This window comes from Electrona antarctica (assembly GCF_951216825.1).
Source record: "Electrona antarctica genome assembly, chromosome: 17".
NCBI classification, from domain to species: domain Eukaryota; kingdom Metazoa; phylum Chordata; class Actinopteri; order Myctophiformes; family Myctophidae; genus Electrona; species Electrona antarctica.
The window spans coordinates 25,538,893-25,560,089 of record NC_136798.1 but is presented as its reverse complement, the minus strand read 5'-3'; the positions used below and the strand labels follow the sequence as shown (position 1 = coordinate 25,560,089).

At 42.8% G+C, this 21,197-nt stretch overlaps 1 protein-coding gene across 1 annotated transcript; it reads right to left on the bottom strand.

The window, feature by feature from the left end:
* Window positions 1-386: 386 nt before the first annotated feature.
* LOC306940691 (endoribonuclease ZC3H12A-like) lies at window positions 387-11,753 on the bottom strand. The gene is made up of 5 exons (XM_079525817.1): window positions 11,320-11,753; window positions 6,469-6,608; window positions 5,237-5,471; window positions 3,219-3,325; window positions 387-1,918 (listed from the first exon to the last, which is right to left on the bottom strand). Exons 1-5 carry the CDS (start codon window positions 11,649-11,651, stop codon window positions 849-851), a joined length of 1,884 nt encoding a protein of 627 aa, XP_079381943.1. The 5' UTR covers window positions 11,652-11,753; the 3' UTR covers window positions 387-848.
* Window positions 11,754-21,197: the final 9,444 nt, after the last annotated feature.

Here is a 21,197-nt window from a genome sequence, read left to right as displayed (position 1 = left end):
GTAGAGGGCACTCTAAATAACATGTTTTGGTTTATTTTATGCCCAAAAAGTATATTCTACAGAGAAGCTGGGGTGCTGAGAGGCTTCCCAGCCTGGAGAATAGACTTTCACCAACACAAAACAGGCTTGTTTCGGTGATTAGCGAAGTGGTTTAGTTTATTCTTGGTAAAGTTGGACCCGTCGCACTTTACCCGTGAGCAGCAGACGCTTTCCTGGCAGGCCGTTAGTGAGAACTCGCTAACGCACTGGACCAGGGCTAGAGGTTGTAGTAAAGCTATGTTCTCCTGGTTTGTTTCTATACATGATGATGTTATGCAGGCTGCAGCCTTTGGGTCAATATGTAATTCATATTCATAGAAAAACAAAGGTTGAGGACTTAATTTATTTCATTTATTGTTTTTATGTACAGTCAAAATAATTAAAAAGTGATAACAAATAAAGGTAATTGCCCATTCTCTATATAGTACAAAATGGCTCTCCTCACTTTGAGGCAACCTGAGAAAACAACACATGCTGCTTTGATTTAAACTTTGAGTCAATGCTACAAAAACAATAGCATGTGTAGAGTAGTGCATTGCACTTATACAGTATAAAAACAACATACGAGTCAAGTACAGTCAGTCTGCTACATAATCAAGCCTTTTCTTCATCCTGTGAAGAACTTTAATGCTATATTGTACGAAAGTAAGAGTAATAGTATTTTAATGCATATTTACAGTTGCTACAAGAGAAATCACCAGATAATATATTTAGTCTTTAGATTCTGAATCTAAGTTTTCAGAATGTTCTCCACAAATGCAAGCGAGCAAGATTTGAGCCCTGGCTATCAAACTCAAGTCTCTTCAGAATTAGAAGGCAAACTGACTCTGGCCGGCCCTGTACCTCTGAATGAGCGTGATCAGTTGTGACATGTCCACGACATGGGGGTACAAGGCCATGATGTGGTCTACCACACTCTGAGGAAACAGGGTACTGAGCTGGCTCCTCATGTTCTTTCTCTGTTCACCGTTGGGGGTCTGGACCCTGGTGGTCAACCCTGCATCACAGGTACCGCCCCTCCCCCAGTGGTCATCCGGCAAGCTGTGACTCTGTCTCTTTGTGATAAGAGACTGGAAGTGCTGCTTATCGTGGGGAATTGCGTGATTGTCGCTGTTGTGTGGATGCAGAGACGGGCAGGAACCCCTGGGTGGATGCTGGACGAACCTGGGTCTATGGATGTGCGGGCTCGCATACCTACACTGGCCGCACACAGAGTGGTGGTCGCAAGTGTGGGAGTGGTCACAGCCATTGTGGGAGTGGTCTTGGCCATTGTGGAGGGCTCTCTGTGGGGCATAGTAAGTGTCTGAGACAACCTGTCTCTGTGTGTTACTACCATAGGTTCCGGAGGGGAAGTGGTTCTCGCTGCCCTGGAACAAACTGGCCACCCCACTGCTGTAACCGTAGGAGGAGAGTCTCTCAGTGCTTTTGGTGGCGTCCTGGACATGCATCCTGGACAGATAGCTGTCCAGGGAGCCGAAGGCCTCGTCAACATCCGGACTGGGACACCGACGGTAGCCGGTGTTCCACAGTGTGCCTGGACTACCGGTGTCTCTCGGACAGACAAACTGCTCAATGGGCGAGGCCCTGTGTGACTGGTCGTTACTCAGAGGGGGTGGAGTGGGGTTGGATGAGACGTACGTGTGTGGATGCGTAACGGTGCGCTCTAGGTCATGGTAGGGAGCCGGGCTGATGATGCGCGCGTCCTGGTCGACGCCACCCTGACCTGGCTCGGTAGTTGACATGAAGAAGCCGGGCTTTGCTCTCTCTGCTGCTGCAGGCCTGCTCATCGCTCGCAGCTCATCCGCCACAGAGAGCTGTGATTGGTTAGTACGCTCTGGATGGTAGAACTTGCACTTCACTCCATAAGTACACTTCTTTCCTGGAATTAGATGAATACAGAAGGGGGGGGTAGTTAAAGCTTCTTTAAAACATAGGCCACACAGATATAACCCTGTGACTGTCAACACGGATGTGCGTGCTCCTTGACACACGCTGCTGTCTGCAGGACGGTAAACACACTTGGCTTAGCAAATAAATTAGTTCTGGTGTGCAGTCTTCCTTTTGTTCCCAGGTACACAAGCAGATGCTTATTATGGCTCTTTGGGGGCCATTTACAGGACTAAATTCCATTCCCGGGCTTGCCGTTTGGCACTCAAAGCTGTTATTGTCACAGGTGTTGATAGAAGGGCTTGTGTTTGTGAGTGGGCCACTACTACCGTGCTGGAGAGCTCTCTCAGGACCAATAACTGACTGACAGACAGGCAGCCATGAATCATCAACTGATCTAATCTGTGTGACAGATGGGTTGGACTGTATGAACTTGCATGCACATCTGTCTAAGGTTGCAACTATCCATTATTTTCAATGATGCTATCGATTGCGTTTTTGATTAATTGCATAATTGAAGCCTGATAGCCTGATATATATATATATATAAATATATATATATATATATATATATATAATATAGGTATTTATTACTAATCGATTATTTTATGAAACAGTTATTAGTTCTATTGACTGTTGCACCCGGCCTACATCTGTCCAACAGTGTGGTTTTTATTGGCTAGGACAGTGACCACCAGTGACACCTACTGGTGAGTTAATGATGGAGCACACCTTAATTTACTCTCCCACTGATAAATGGAAAATAGTTTATGAGCTCTCCAACATTGTCAAAATAACATAATAAGCTAGGCATTACATATCACATTTCATGCAGTGTAAACTTACTTGAATATAATTCTTGGTGTATTTCTAGGTCATATTTGTTTCCTCGCAGTGCTTTCAATATTTCATGTTGAAACCTGAATGGCAGCTCTTCCTGTATGTACCTGCAGAATGCCTCCTAGCTGAGCTGGCTAGTGTTGATTCTGTTGAATGAGCCTACCAGTAAATTCCCTGGGCGTCTAGTACAAGGAAGTAAGTGTGTGTGTGTGTGTGTGTGTGTGTGTGTGTGTGTGTGTGTGTGTGTGTGTGTGTGTGTGTGACTTGTACATGCACTCAAGGAAACTTTACTGGCAGCACGTTTTGTAATCTTGTGAAATTGGACATTCTGTTTAATGAGTACATTTACTTTTGGTACTTAGATTTTGATCCCAATACTTCTGTGGTATTGGTACTTTTACTTAAGTAAAACATGTGAGCAGTACTCTAACTGATGAGAAGTGTGAACCAACCATAAGGACAGTGTTGCTGCTTGCTGTCCACAAACCAGGCTTTCTTATGCAGGAAGTCGTCTATTGTGGGACCGTTTCGTCCCAGAGGATCGTCTGGTGGCATGAACCTGCACAACACAAAGACAGCAGGGTAAGAAGTGGGTGACATAACCACTTTAAACATGGCGTCCCTGATGTAGGGTATGCGCGTGACATCATCATCATCATACCCGAAAGTTATGCGGGAACGCCTACTGGGGGGCAAAAAATATATATACTTTTCTGGGCTTGATGGTCCATACATCCAAACAGAAAAGTCCTATCTGATTGCATTAAACGACGTTAAACAACATTAAACTCACTTTGCCAAGTCACTTTGCCACTGGATTTCCCATTCACTTTATACATGCGCATACCCTATATTGTCCCCCCCACAAATAAAGATAGATAGATAACAGGTCTACAAGCACACAATGCAATGCCTTGCAAGCTTGTAGATTGGATATAGTAGTAGTAGTCCAGACAACTTGTGTGTGTGTGTGTGTGTGTGTGTGTGTGTGTGTGTGTGTGTGTGTGTGTGTGTGTGTGTGTGTGTGTGTGTGTGTGTGTGTGTGTGTGTGTGTGTGTGTGTGTGTGTGTGTGTGTGTGTGTGTGTGTGAGAGAGATAACAGATTACAAGCACACAACGCATCACAATGCAATGCCTTGTGAGATTGTATATTTTCACCATCTGTCTTCCAATAAAGTATAGCTGTCTTCAGAAGTTTAAAATGCCTTCTAGTTTATATTGAGGGTGTAGTTCATAATTACCGTATATCAAAAAGCCAGTCTTCTACTAACTACCCTCCCACCACCCTGCAGTTTCCCTCCTATCTTACCGGTAGTTCCTTTAATGTCTAACTCTTTGAAAAGTAAAACATGAAGGACGAATGAATGTCATAATAGCTCAGTCTACTTATCCATGTCTTTGCAAGACAATACTCGGTGATTGTATTTATTGTTTATGTTATTATTATTACACTGGGGAATGACAGGAGGATCGGACATGGTTTGGATGATGTCTTCTGTAAGCCAAAAGCCCTGCTCTCCACATGGTACGTACCTACAGTACAGAATATGGTAAATATACCTAGAACTAGCCTACTGAGGCACTTTTTTTTTTAATTCGATGCAATTGTGTACAATAGCCAAGTAAGATAATATATATATCCATTGGCCAATCATACGGTTCACTGCAGCTCAACAGTCGGTGTGAGCGGTGGTGGTCAGGAGATGTCTATGAACTGGCCATCAGACCCGGACAGCAGTGCGGAGAAAGGTTCTGCCCAATGTGCGTGATGTGCGTGTATTAGAGCCTGGGGGGTCGAGAGCATTGGTGTGGCTGGTGTGGCTGTGCATAGGCAGGTGTTTCGCCGTCTGACGTATGGTGTAGGGAGCATGTCCTGGAGGTCCCTGGGGCAGTGAGGGGTGTGCATCTTGTACAGGACTGTAGCGGTAGCAACGTGGTCCTAGGCAGGTAGGCTTATAGTACCTATAAGCTACTACTAGCATGATGGGGCACCCATCACAAAGAACTTTTTTCAAAAGAAATCCTAGAATCTGCCACTGCTGTGCTGCTTCTACCTGCCCAGCAGATGATGTCTACCCTCATGATCTGTGTGTGTGTGTGTGTGTGTGTGTGTGTGTGTGTGTGTGTGTGTGTGTGTGTGTGTGTGTGTGTGTGTGTGTGTGTGTGTGTGTGTGTGTGTGTGTGTGTGTGTGTGTGTGTGTGTGTGTGTGTGTGTGTGTGTGTGTGTGTGTGTGTGTGTGTGTTTATCCCTTCATAAGTCAATACAGTAGCCTAAAATAATGCACATTAAGAGTGGTTACTCTGATCTACATCAGTGGTTTTCAGCCAAATACAGCTTGTGCATAAGGCTACATCTATGGTTGTCAAACTTTCAAATTAACTCTGACAGAACCATTTCCATTTTGTATACTGTTACAGTCAATTTAGACCCGCATAATAAGATGCATCCAACGGTGGCTCTTCCTCTTACTTGTCATTGGCGAAGGTGTACATGAGCAGCCGCTCCTCTATGAACTTCTTCCACTGGGGGCTCTCTGTCTGCAGGTCGCGGTAGTTGTCGTTGGACACGATAATGCCGTCCAGGTCAAAGGCCAGCTTAACGATGTAGCGGTCGTCGTAGCACACCACCCTCCTCCCGTTGACGCAGCGCGACGGCGTGTACACCAGGATCTTCCTTCTCTCCAGCTCATGGAGAATGTGTTGGTCTGCAAACAAGCACAGCACATTGCATAGTTAGAAGGTATAAGTTTAAATGTGCAAATTGAGAAAATGGCCAATTTAAGTTTTGAGCTTGTATTGTAGAGCTGATGTTTGAAATCTTTTCACCTACAATGACATGCCCAAAATATACGTAGGGATACCAGGTCCAAAGTGGTTTAAACAGCTTTGTTTACCATGTGAACAATAAGCTGCGTTTTAGTATGGTTCCACTTCCCTGTTCCATGACTGCTATGAAAGGGAGGTGGATTAAGTTGTCAAACAATTGTGACATGGTTTAAGATAACATTTATTACACCATGGAGATGACACTGTGCCGTAACCCTTGCTGGACCATAGGAGAACAGCATAGTACTGATAGTTGTACTGTACCATCACCATGACCATAAATACACTGGTACACTGTTTGTTTCTCAACGTGTGGTCCAAAAGGACCCTTAAGGCCTATTCATACTCCAGTTTTAGGTGATACGGTGACCACCGAATCGGTGGTTAGTAAAAACAGAGAGATGTGTTTGTGTGAGTGGTGACCCCTGCGGAGTGACGTGTGTAGTTTTCGGTGGTCACCTTATCACCTAAAACTGAAGTATGAATAGGCCTTTGGAGCCCTGTAAAAGAAATTAAACATCAGTGACACTGGCTAATGCACTGGCACTGAATAGGCACAGAGAACAGTTTGGAAGATTCCAGTGGCCATATACTGATATGAGGCAGCAAAGACGGCATGGTTTATTGATTACTTATTATTTTAGATATTTTTGTGGCCTTTATTTCGATACAGTAGAGAGACTAACAGGAAACGGGGAGAGAGTTGGGGAGTGACACGCAGCAAACGTCCGCTGGGCTCTGGAATCGAACCTGGGACTCGGTGTCAGTCTGCATCAGATCCTACACGTGGTACGCGCCTTTTAACACTCGGCCTTGATTCCTAATTCTTTTGGTAAATATTGTTCAGGCACCCGCCCTGCCACGCAGTCTCCTCACCTGTGATGGGGGCTTCGGGTCGAGGCTGCTCCTTCCTCCACAGGGGTACGAACACAGTGACGTCACAGACCCCTTTGTCCCAGAACCACTTGACCGCCAGCTGCAGCCCCTTGCAGGAAAACACTTTCTTGTCGCCATGGCTGCAAAAGATGGAACGATTCAGCTTCCTTTTTTTCAGTTTCTGTAACTCACACACCTCTTCTCCCTTTGACAGGAAACAGGCTGCGGTGCCAGTGTTGCCATATCCGCTTATTAACTAGCAACTTTTGGCATTCGTTTTTTTCTATGAAATCGCTTGTAAATATTGGCTGTTGTAGTAGGGTCTTTTGGGCTCGTTTCTAAAGTGTAGTTGCTTATTTGGGCTTTCCGCCTAGTTCCTACTGTTTTTAAACCAATGGTTTTCAAACATTTTCATGTCAAGAACCCCCAAATGAATATGTATTTTGTCCATTGGCCAGTGGCCACCATCTGAAACTATTTTGTGCCAGGGACCCCCATACAAGATTTGTGTTTCCCCACATTCTTCACGTTTCTTTTAAGATTTTTGTTGAAAATAGCAGTGTTGTGAGCTTGTAGATCGATCGGCTATTTTCAAATAGCCGATGTGATGTATAAGTGACCTGGTTGGTTGTGTCTCTCAGAGAATCTGGCAACACTGCGTGTGCGTGGTGCATGTGTTGAAAGATTTTCTCCTCCTGAGCGGTTATGCAGAACCACTGCAAAGCAATGGTGGACAAAGTACTGTATTGCATATACTCAAGTATTCTTTTCAGTATCAATACACTGTATTGAAATTTAGAACAAGTTGTGAGTTTGTAGAACTTCCATTTCCACCCACCATCCATGCAGGCTATGGAACTTCAAACAAGATTACAGATCTCATTGCTTGGGACGACCGTTCAAAAAACGCTAATAAAGTGCTTTAATTTGGAAAAAGTGAGAAATTGGCTTCGCCACCGTCTTCATATGCCTATGGTCATTGCCCGTGTATAAGTTCACATCAATTGGCCAAACTACTGAGGATAAAATTCGGATAAGACAGAATGACAGAACACTGGACAGAGGTTTCTTAAAGAGTTATTTCAGATTTTTGGACTTAAAGCTGTAGGAAATACATTCCATTAATATAGTGGTTGCAAAGGTGGTCTGGTTTTGGTGAATATTAAGTAGTTCCGGTCATTTGGTGGGGGGGGGCACTCATTCAAAATAAATTAATCCACAAAACTAGCATCATTTGTATTGTTGACCTGATCTGTTGATCTGTCACATAGAACTATGTTTATGTTGAACGAAAGTTACGCTATATGGTAGACATGGCATGTATTTCCTACAGCTTTAAGTCCAAAAATCTGAACCCTTTACATTTTTAGGATATTTTTGTAAGTTTGAGTCCCAAGAAAGTCATGAGCACAAAAAAAACCCAAATACTCCACAAATAAGTCAATATAGGCCTACTGCTGCAAAGCAACTGCTTAACGAGCGCTGTAAACACTTCAAGGCAACACTGAGTGATGGCTAGCTCATAATATGACCCTGTACTGGAAAAACAGGATATCAAAGGTAATGTTTGGATCCATTTCACACCCTCAGGAGTTCACATGAACACCAATGGGTTGTTTGCTCTAGTGAAGTCTTAAGAGTTCACACAGATGGACATTATACTGTATACACTGTATGTCATGAATGTTGTATCAATGTACAGCAGTGTGTTTCTTTCTGTACAGTCCAAACCCAAGCAAGCCACTACTAGTATGGCAACTTATGGTTACAAATTTCGATACGTTTTTTCTTTATTTTTTATTATTTCCCTTAATAATACTGACCTTGTATTGACATACAAGGTTTCCACCCAACAGCAGCACGCACGCACGCACACACACACACACACACACACACACACACACACACACACACACACACACACACACAATGTTCTGAGAGGGAATGGATTGGCCTATCAGAGACAGTAAACGGACTGCGGGGATTCCCCCTCATGCTTTCACCAGGAAGCGATTGCTCGATGGCTTTGCATACAACAGGTACAGGAGATAAGACTACACTAGCTGAATGAACAAAATAGCTGGGGCTCTCAAGTATAGCAGGTGCACATGTAGAAAAAGTTATGCACTTTCCACATGGAATATGATTTAGAAAAGACACAAACTTTGCATGCTTACTTACTTGCCTCCATGCTAAAAGACACCCCATGTATACTGTATGTATTATCGTGAGGAAGTAAATTATGTATCTTGTGGGGTAGTAATGACTGGAACCGATACTGTGAAACTGCAGGGTTGGATGTGAGGTTTTGCAGCTGTGCACATCACATTTGCAGTTTATATGCCTCCCCCCCCCCCCCCCCCCTCTCTCTCAACAGATATACATTACTTAAGTTGTTTCTTGTGTTTGCACACAATCTGGTGTGGAATTGTGTCATTTAAACGGGTATAAATTGTTGATGAGTGAATTGCATTTCTACCCATTTCCAGTCCAAGCGATTTCATTTCAAGGAAAATGTGGTTGCTATGTCTGAGGAATGGCAACAGTAAAAACATTTTGTCCTAGAGTTCATTCTCTTTCACTCTGAATCTATTTACAGGAGATAAGAGAATATAATACTGGGTGTATCTGGCACAACATATTTTTGTTCTCTGTATCAACTGCCAGTTGTTATAGATACAAAGTTCCTCATATTTTCTTTTCAAATCTTAAGCCATATGATTTTAGATTACTCTTGGCTAAGGTGGCACAGTGCCACCCACGGTGGTAATGTCCTCATTGGGAGCCATTCTAACAGCTAAGTACCTTAAACCGGGAAAGCATCCCTGTGACGTGTCATTTTAGATTGAGCTAAAAAGCATTATTTTTTACTTTGGATATTCAAAAATAGTAGATAGTAGATACAATTTACAATTTAGGCATTTGGCAGACGCTCTTAATCCAGAGCGATTTACAGTAAGCAAGAACAAAAACATGGTAATACATAAAAAATAGTCATGAATCATATGTAAGCTAAGAACCTAACAATGGAATATCTATATAATAAAACTATACGTATGCACTGTGCTATGTCTACATAAAATGCTATCTAAGTTACTTAAGTTTAGCCTTTGCATATGCCTGTAAGGTAAGGCTAGGGCAAGTGCTACGGGCTAAAATGGTGTTTGTAGATATACAAGCTTCTTGAGAGCTGCTATTTTTAAAACATTGTGAAAAAGTATGCAAATCTTTGAATATACAGTATATCAATTTTTTAAAGAAAACGTTTTTAACTCAAATCTTTGCTTCTGGGGGTCCCTGGAACAACATCTTTTTTAGATGCCGGCCAAATACATATCATTTAGGTTTTTTATAGAATCAGCCTCAGGTCTTATTGGTTTTAATAGCACCCTCGTGCACCTCAAAATACCTGTCACGAGCCATGGAGTCTTCACTTCTCCATATTTAGAATGAAATATAGGCTCTGATCAGGGTTTCACTTCCCATTTTGTGTAAGAGGAAGTATAAGGTGATGTAGACCCAGGTCTGAATCACAATTCACACTGGTATAATCTCTAAGACAGGACAAATTGAAATTCATTCAAAACAGTATGGTCACGTATAGTATAGTACCATATTGTTCTTCGCCTTCGACAAGAATTTACACATTTTGTGCATGAGGAGATACAACCTTATAACTTATCAGTCAATTCTACACATCCAATTCTACACATCCCTGACATCCCTGTCCTGTAGATGAAGAACACTGTATCTCTGAAAAGTAAACATTTAAACAACTGATTCAGAGGTGCAGAGCAGAGGCAGATGCTTTTGTGCCGGTTCTGGACAACCGGACATGCATGCCCCACCCAGTTATTATGTACTGTATCCCCTTTAAGCCCATACTGTATATGGAGTTCTTGTCAGGCATGCCAAATGAGGAGTACCCACTCCACCCATCTGTCTGTGTCCCTTTGATGCACATATATGGAGATTTCTGTATGTGTGTCCCTTTATTCCTATATATGGAGTTCTGTGTCAGGCATGCCCAAATATGGAGTGGTGTGATGTCAGAACAGGCTAGCTCCATATATGGACCATGGGCAGGGGCCCTGTCCAGAGCCCGGGCAGCGGCGGTTCTGGACAACCGTGGGTCCGACCAACTCCATACCGGGCACTGCACCCCCTGCGGGTGTGTGGAACGCGTGTGTGCGTTAGGTTGCACACGGGTCGTGAAAAACAACCATGTTGTTTTCATGCTCATACCCAGCCAGCCAGCTACCCACCCAGCTACCCAGCCAGCCACCCACACAGCTCGCTCCGTAAGGGAGTGGTTGCACCACTCAAAGATCAGACCCGTCTGAAGTGAGTGGTACTGTACTGTACTGTACTGTACTGTACTGTACTGTACTGTACTGTACTGTACTGTACAAGCTCTCCTCCTTGGCCTCTGTCTGTGTGTTAGGCTGCACAACAGTGACACTTGGTGGTGACAATATGCTATTTCCGTGCTCAGACACAGGGACGGACACAGGGACACACACATAACCTGTCTATAGGAGTGGTTGCACAACTCAAAAAATGCATATAACAGGGTATCTGCACTGCAGGCTTAAGCAAGTCAGATTTAACTTCAATACCTTATATTTAATATTATTAGCTTGTAGATCTTTGGGATTGGGATTGTTTATCTGTAAAGACAATCAGACCGATTAATTAATCGCTCTGATTGATTAATCGGACCGATGCCGATTAATCAAAGAACAACTATAGAATCGGCCGATACCGATGTGTTTGCAGATTATACTCCCATCACTATGAATTACACTAATACTAAAGATGATGTTGGTGGTACTAGCAAAGGTCACTCACCTCATGGCCACATTGCTCCCATCGATGACCACTGGCCTGAAGCCAGCACTAGAGTCTCTGTCTGCAGCCGAATCAGGCCTGGACGGGGAGTGTTTAGGACTGGAGTTTGAGCTGGTCGGGGGGCAGCCTCGCGGGACCAGCTTGGGGCTGGGCTGGGAGCCTGTGGACGATGCACTTTTGTTGCTCGATTGCCTGTGGCCAGTCTTTATCAGCTCCTCCAGGATGTCGTTGGTCTGTGCGTCGTGGTCGAGGCTCTCCAGCACGCGCACGATGTCGGTGTGGGAATAGCCCAGCTTTGTGAAGCGCTCCACCTTGCTGTGCTGGTGGTCCATGTCGTGTCAGACAGTCTCTTGGGATTCCTCTTTGCTCCTCTCAAGATTTGTTGTTCGAGGAATCCCTCTCTCCGCCTTATTTTATCACCGTCGCCACGGCAACCGCTTCTGTTTTGGAACAGTTGACATGATGACATGTGTCAAAAGAGGGCGTAGATTATACTCTTACACACACACACACGTGCGCGCGCATACACACAGCATCCTCTTGCTATTGTAAACACAGGAAGCAAGTGGTGGTGTCACTGGAGGGTTTCGTACCACTGGGCTGAGCCTGTGGTATGAAAACCGCACGCAGCAGCAGTGCCGTCACAAGTCACAACGGCATGCAAACGCATGCACACATTGCACAGACACATGTGCCGACGTCATACTGCACAAGAAAGCCCCCTTCAAATGCATAGATAGGAAGTATGGGGTCTGACGTAAAGCCCTGGTCTAATTTTATCTAAAATGTCACTGGGGTCAGTTGCCATAACAAGCATGAATGTGAATCATTGCATGTTTTTCTCTCTTGAACCAAGTGTTGTGTTTTGCCAACAGGGTGACGGTGTTCCACAAACATCTTATTGTGTTTGGAAATCCCCTAGCATTTGTCGCCAAAGAGAGATAAGGTTTAAGAAATATCAGACTCTTACTTTCTGTCCCATGAACAATGACATGGGCCTATGATAACCTGTGGTAACGAGTGCGCTTGTGAGTCCGCAAACACGGCATGAAACCGCTTCTTCATTTCAATGCACAGACCTGAAACCAAAACAACCGTTTCCTTGTTTGGACCTTTGTTTGATACTTATTTGATTATTTGTTCGGTCATACCGTTCTGACATACCGGCCACGTAATACAGATATGCTAGGATTGCCTTTGAGATGTTGACTACACTCTTAATGTATGAGGAAGAGAGTAGCAGGCAGGAGAAACACCGTCAGGTTTGATTAGTTTTCAAAGGGCAAAACAATTAGACGACTTCGAGGAACACAGTCAGGTCCGATTAGTTCTCATGGGAAATAGCAATGACTTAACTGAGTGTCATGCCTTCAAAGGAACTAGTGCATAGAATTAAAGTGGATTTATTTTTGAGCAAAGGCGTTCACCTCCCTACACAAGACTCTGCTTTGCACAGGCTTGCTACAACCTGCAGCAAACCACATCCTTCATTGTTGTGTTTCTTAAAGCTGAGTTCATGTGCAGCACTTCCACCGAAGACCCAAATTTCATGAACACAAAGATTATCTTTGGCCGCTTGTTGTAGACATGTCACATTCCATAGGCACTGTTTTCTCAGTAACCTGTTAGCACGTCAGATCACAAGATGACACTATGTCTCTCGAGATAAACAGTTCTTAAAGTCATTAATTTCTCAAAGGCATCTGTTTCTGGTTACCCAGGTCAAAATGAATTCTGATTGAGACATCTCGAATGAAAACTGGAGACACTTTTGAGGTGCCCAGGACTGACATTGTCAACTACTACTGCGGATAACACAAGACAACCATTATCAAGACAAACTTAGTACACATGCAACGACAAATCACACACAACGAAAAACAATAGCCTTTGTTTTCTGCACAGACAGAACCCAGTGCTGAATATCCGATGACCGCTGGTACAGTTTTCGCTTCGCCTTGTACTTACACTTGGAGCGAGCAGCTACTCGGGAGCGTTTAGTCTTGGTAAGTGCCTCTTGCTGTGCGAGGTACCCTCGGTCTGTCACTCCTACCGACCGGCAGATGGGAGTGTATGAAGTCTGCTCTACCGACCGGCAGATGGGAGTGTATGAAGTCTGCTCTTACTCAGTCAGCCTCCTTTGGCAGACAAAAGCAGCCTGTGTGCAGCCAGCGTCTCTTATTATTACTCATAAGAGGAAGTCGAGTGCACTGCTTTTGAGAAAGGTTCGCTCAGGCCAGCAAGGAAGAGGGAAAGCTATGTGAACTGTAATTTACTTCCTCCTCAGGAATTGCAGCAGCTGCAGTGCAGACACCTAAAAGTTTATATGGAGCCCTCAGCCCAGAGGGGTTTTGTGCTGGTGCCCTACTCCCCGTGCTCTTCCTGGTGTGGAATTACAGTGTTGCACCTTACAGTTATAGATTTGGTTTGGTTTAGTCCAGTTATTTGCACACTGATAAAAAACACAGAGCCATAGTGATGGTTACCGTGGGACAAAAAATAACCTTGATAAATTTGTATTTTACGCATGTGAGATTATAATGCTCATCAAGGCCTTAAATAACAGCTCACAACAGAGACGGAAGCAAAACATATTCCAGTGTAAAACAAATCCAGATTACAGGAAAACAGACAAACAGTAATGCTTTCAATATGTGATAAAACTGAATTGTTTTCAGTATAGTAGAAAACTTCTTGACTTTTTGGCAAGGTTTCCATCAGAAATGATACTGGAACAGTAATTACCTACAAAAACAAATACTTTTTAGAATCATTTGTATTTAGATGAACGTTCCATTATTGTATTTTATATAAGCTTATGTAATGGAAGCAGAGTTACAGGTACACAACACCAAGACATGACCCGAGGGTGTGTGTCAAGTGTTAGGATAAAACGTTATTGATCCTCTGGGAGGAAATTCAATGCAACAGTTCGATAACAACAACACACAATGATGACATAACTAACACAGCACACACAACATGCATGCAGTGCAGAATATAAACAGGAATAAAATGAGTTTTTGTTCACCCTGTTTGTGTATTAAAAAATCACACCCGTGTGAACTGAGTGGTGCAAGGTCTTATATAGCCTGATCAGCTGTGGTCTGACGTAATGTCAGTGACCATAGTAACCATGCTCATTTTTTTGGGGTCCCACGTACAGGTACACACACGTACAGGTACACACATACATAGACACAGACATACAGACAAAGCTGCTTATTGGAGTGGTTTGCACCACTCTAAAAGACAAGCAGGCTATACTGTACAGCCTGGTGGCTGTTGTTGGCACAAAGGGAAAAGTGTCTCCTGGGATGGGATTAAGTCTGACACTCATCTTCAGCGACCTCATTACCTCATTTACAGAGGATCGCCTCAAGTTAATTTCTGGATTGCCCCTCTATAACAAGTGTTATGAAGAACATTATAAATGATGCATTATAAATGCAAGTGTTACCTGGTAGTTGTGATGTTCCAGTAAGTTTTAATGCATTTTGAACAGCAGCACTTGATTGACTGCTTGATTCTGATTGGTCAATCACTGAATTCAGTGGTGTGTTAACTTATTTCTTGATAATGACTCAAAGCACCTGCTGCTCTGCTTGGATTTTATGCTGTATCCAACATACAGCCATGTAAACAAACACACAATGTAATTTACAACTAAACGTTGCTCTCAAGAAATTTTTTTAAACATTTGAAGCGAGAAATAGATGATGCAGTAACCGAAATGTATTCCATTTGATCAACACTCACTTTTTTCCGAGGCGACTGCAGCTGGGCCGACGGCCAGCGCCACACTTATGGAATGCTTTCATTACCGTGAGCAAGGAAATGCCTCATTTTGTTGTTACTTTTGGGTCAATTTATTAATTTATGAATAAAGTAGCCGTGTAATAAGCGGGATAATGTATGACGCGGTGGTAGTAGTTGAGAAATAATCCCCTTCAGGATGATTAAACAGCTCGACTTCGTCTCGGTGTTTAAAAATCCTGTCGGTCATTATTTCTCAACAACTACCACCGGGTCATACATTATCCCTTGCATACTTCATAAACTACGTTATAAGTTGTAAACATTTATAACAAGTGTTATGTCTTATAAGTGCATTATAAATATGGTTATAACGCATTATAGACCTGAGCTTAATATAAAGTGTTTTTTTTACTACTGCCTACTACTGGAATGGGGAAGGTTGTGGGAAGTGAGTGACTTGAGAGAAGAATATTTGCTTTTGGTGTTGCAAGACAGCTCTGGCGAATATGTAGGATGGATTAGGCTTAGTTGTCTTTGTTCAGGGAAATGTCTGGCATGGACCGGTAGTTATTTCCTTATTTGCCCAATTTGTATTCTGGGCAACAGAAGCAATCTTTTGCGGTGTAGCAACCCCTGAGTTATTTTGCAGAGGGCTCGGAAGGGGCTTAATCTTTGACTTGGGTTCGATGTGATGTGGGGAAAGGCCATGCCTCTGCTTTTGATACTGTATCCCCTTCTATCTGATGATCATACATTTTTATCCATGTTTTATCCCTGCTTCTGATAAGACGTAATCAAATACACATTCAGTCTGCATTCCCTTTTGGGAAATGCAGACTGTTTATTTTGTATATTTATGTTTGACTAGTGCAATACCCATTTAGAATGCATTTGGAGTTTAGCTTGTTATTTATTCAACAATATGAGCTCAAACATCTCATTAGTGTGAAAAGCTTGGTGGTGTGAGAGAAAAGGAGAGGCTTCACAAGCTAAAGGTTGGTGATTATATATATATATATATATATATATATATATATATATATATATAATCTTTGAAAGGCGAGGAGCACATAGGCAGCCCACCTCCCTACTCACGCTCTCTTTTAGCTCCAGTAGGAGCCGGCATCTCTCTTGCTCAATAAAAAATCACACCCGTGTGAACTGAGTGGTGTAAGGTATTATATAGCCTGATCTGCTGTGGTCTGATCAGGCTATAATGTCTGACGTAATGAAATAATGTCTGACGTAATGAAATCACACCCGTGTGAACTGGGTGACCATAGCAACCATGCTAATTTTTTCTGCACAGACTAACAAAGCCAGTTGTAGGAGTGGTTTACACCACTCAAAAATGTTATTAAAAAAAGTAAATCACACCCGTGTGAACTGAGTGGTGTAAGGTATTATATAGCCTGATCAGCTCTGACGTAATGAAATCAGCTCTGACGTAATGAAATCACACCCGGGTGAACTGGGTGACCGTAGCAACCATGCTCATTTTTTGCGCACAGACTAACAAAGCCAGTTGTAGGAGTGGTTTACACCACTCAAAAAAAAAAGATACACCAAGGACAGACAACATATACACACTCTCAGAGAGATCCTGTGCATATAAATAGACTAGCTGTACAGCAGTCCTGATACCTTTCTTTTCTTTTTTTGACCTACTTGCCATCTCAGCAGTTAAAGAAACCATTATGTAAGTTTAGTGTTGAGTTACACAAAGGAAAACATTATTTGGACACTGTTTCATTGAATACCCAACCCATTGTGATATAATATTGACGAGAGTGAAAGAAGCTTCAGACAAAATGGATATGTTTAAGAATAAGTGATAAAGATAAAACGAGCCTACCACCTCATCTCGGCTCTAATTCCACGCCATGTGTAAATGATTCTTATTCCCAAACACCTGCATTGTCCTCACTTGGAGGAAGAAAAACAAATTGTGTCGTTTGTTTTTAAAGATAACAGTGACTCATTGCATGGTTGCCCAATGCATTTGTGCCTCAGTAGACAGAACATGGTTTGTAGAGTGACAGGGAAGTGGAGGAAATAAAGATAAGAGCTAAAGCTTTGTCCATTTATCTGGTTAAGTTAGGTTATAAAGGGAAGGTTTGTACCACATTGCATTAAAACACGTATGGAATACTTTCATTACCGTGAGCAAGGAAATACCTAATTTTGTTGTTACTTTTGGGTCAATTTATTAATAAAGTAGATGTGTAATAAGCGGGATAATGTATGAGGCTGTTCTTTCAGTTCCTAAATTAAAATAAATCCTATTGTTTTTTCCAAACGTGTTCATGAAATGGAGAAGAAGCAAGGCACATAATGGTGCTGGATGATACTGTTACAAGTAGCTGCGTGATTGTCCCATGACTTTCCTACAGGGGTAGTCTGGACTTGTTGAGATACAGTGAGAGCTTGTCAGACCATCACCTAGGCTTGGCCCATGCTCTGTATATTCCAGCAAAACAACCTGTGACCACGAGGACTGCCTTGAGTGTGTCATGGCTAAATGTCATGTGACAGTGACATTTCTGTTATTGGAATAGCACAGACAGATATTAAGCCAAAGCAAAGACAATTATTGTCCTTTGTCCGAAGTCAAGCTATATGATTACACAAACTGATTATTATGATTAAACTCAACCGAATGGCTGGAAGAAAGTATTTTTGAGTGTTTGTTGAATTTCTCGATACATTGTTTTTTTTCTATTTTTATAGATGTCATAATATGTCATCAGTTCCCGTTTTTAATATACATTTCTCATTTTTGCTCTTTAGTCTACTTGCCAGCCCATAGAGCCCCATTGTGAACCCGGACATGTTGAGTACACCAAGGTTTTATGTTAGAAATGTTGAGTATGGGTCCCCAGCATTTAGAAACTGCCGGATGCTAACTTGCTTATGTTGAGCAATTTTCATAATTGGCATAATATGTGACCATATAATATACCATTAACAACCTATAGAAGGCAAAAACAAATCAAAATTGCTTGCTTTATGTACCATGTGGCGTGTCAAACTAGGGGGTTTTGAAAATAAAATTGAAAAAAACACTCATTGGGCTAAAAACGGCCACAGCCCAAGGAGTGTTTTTTGTGCAAAACTAATGCTTGGAATGGATTCAGCATCATGAAAACCCTCTAGTTTGACACGTCACATGCAACTTAAAGCATGATAAAACTTTGGTGTACTCAACATGCCTGGGTTCACATTCTGGCAAGTGGACTAATTTGTTTAAAAAAAGCTGCATGCTTCGTGTGTGCTTTTCCCCTTCGTCTCTTAACATAGCAGAGATGTGTGGCCTGTATTATTATTATTATTATAGAGATTGCTGTTGCCCTTCTTCTGGCCTACAGTATGCCACAGCTTTTTCATGAACTGTAGAGGTATTGACCACAAATCACGTTTGATGAAACCAAAATGTAAAAAAGGAACACACTGGCAGTGTCCTACTATATGTTGATCTCTCTAGTCCTCAGACGAGCCCTCCATCGTCGCGTCCAGTCATCCCGGTTCTCCCTACATCTGGCCAGCTCGTTGGTGATTTGCGCTCCTGCGTCTTTCTTGAGTACATCCACATACGTGACCGGTGCCCGTGTTGGTTCCCACAGCATTAATTTGCTGGCTGGCAGCTCTTGGTGTCTTTTGCATAGATGAGCAATGTGCCTGATGATAACGAGACAAACATCACTCACTGACACTGTACACTCACATGTACTTGAGTAAAACATACTTAGTTACTTTACACCACTGCCTTAATTTATAAGACGAGAGACGATCTACAAGCTCACAACGCTTGTACTGAGGCTCACATAACGCTCGTACTGAGGCTCTTGTCGACACCACCATATGACATAGTATAACTCAGGCTTATTCTTCTCATCAAACATTACAGTCAGGCCTACATGTATAATGTAATAGTTGCGACCGCAAGTCGCATTTACTATGAAAACTTGCATTTCCCATCAGTCCGTCACCCCACGCCTCTATATATGGTTATGCATCGTGACATCACGTCTAGTCACCCTATATACGGTCACATCACATCTCCATATATGGTCACGCATCATGACATCACTTCTCCATATATGATCACGCATATCAGTCTGACATCATCATCAAACCCTCTACACTCAAGACACGCTATACAGTATATGGCCAACTGGCCATGAACCCTGGCCGTACCCGTTTTTCATTGTGCATTTCTTGGTCAAAGTTGATCCCATGCCAAAGCGACAGCACTCACCCAGCAGTCTGCCGTCACCCAAGCGGATGTGTGCACACGCCGATCTGCCCCAGCAGCGCGACCTCCACACTCTCACGGAGGAGACCTCTGGCGAGCGGCGCTGCCGCCTGGCCAGGGAAGGCCAGCGGCGCCACTGACAGTCAGACGGAGGACGTTGTCCCGAGCCACCGCCGCCAAAGCTCACATGATTGGTCCGTTTCGAACAAAATGCCACAAATCACAGTGTGCAATTTCCGTGAAATTATACACGCACATTTCCACTAGGCCGAGGACGACATGCCACTAATTATTTTCCAAATCAGCCTCATGGTGGTGCTATAACAGGCCAATTCCTGTTTTTAGCTATAACTGCATCGATCTGTATACAACTTATGTATGCGCACTCCCTAGAGGCCATGGAAAAACATTGTCCCTGCATCCCTCCACATCTGCCGGTTATAGCGCCACCGTGAGGCCGATTTATGCAAAACATATTGCTTATGTTAGTCTAGATTTCATCCAAATCTCACGCAAATCGGTACACATGATCTCTGTAGTCATGTGATCAAGACGAGTCTGTTGGATTTCTCAGATTCTACACTGATTGGCTAACATTGCCTTCCAAAGTTTTCAGGAGGCTCGTTTTGTACAAAATGCTGCACATGTCCTGCTCATCCAGAATTCTATCCTCATGCTATGAGTGATCTGGCTCTGCATTTCCTCAACAAAATGAAGAAAATTGTTACAAAAACTAACAAACAAAAAAACATGTTTATATTACTCCTAAACATTATATTACTCCTAAACAAAGGGCACTTTTTCTAGTTGTACTTTTCCCAGACTTGCAAGACCTGTGTGAGAGCACAGCTCCTGACGTCACTCAGGTGCCATCAGTCACAATGGTCTTGACAGTGGAATGTTGTTTTTATTTTTTTTACATTTTGTGTATCTTGTTTCACAGGAGACATGATACCATGTCATTAACCAAGTTGGCAAATGTATGACAGCATTCAGTCATAGCAGCAGCACCAGTAGAGTAGGTCCTGTGCTCAGTGGTGTGTAAAGTTTAACAGGACATGACATTTACTGTACAATAACAATTTAAGTATTCTTTATTTTACTGGAGTATTTCCAATTTTTAGTACTTTTACTTGTACTCCATCTTAGAGGCAAATATTGTACTTTTACTCCACTACAATTATTTGAAAACTGTGTACGTTTTGATTATTACAAAACATACATTAACCCTATATACATTTCACCATTTAAGACCCACAGGAACGCATCCAGGGTGCCGGCCCGATTCCGGCGAGCCGCCCCGCGTCCGAAACGGTTGAGAATTGACAGTTACCGTGTGGGGGTCCCTCTACTGTACTGTAATATGTGCGTGTGTGTTAGGTTTGCACACAGGTGGTGAAAAACAACCATGATGTTTTCGTGCTCAGACGCACCCACCCAGCCACCCACACACAGCTCCGTAAGGGAGTGGTTGCACCACTAAAAAAAAAAGGAAATGAGTAAAAATACTATACAGTAACGTACATGGATTCGAAATGAAGGCACATAAAACTAAAGGAGATTTAAGGTGTTGCCTGGCGATCTGCACTTGGACCAACCAGAATGTGACATAAATTAACATTTACAAATATTAATAAATGTAGTCAATGTGAACAATCTATCTCTAGTAGTATTAGTCTACTGTACTTGCCAGTCCATAGAGCCCCATTGTGAACCCGGACATTTTGATGAGTTTGATGTTAGAAATGTTGAGTATGGGTCCCCAGCATTTAGAAACTGCCGGATGCTAACTTGCATAATATGTTGGGCAATTTTCATAATTGGCATAATAAGCTGGGGTACCATTGACAACCTATATAAGGCA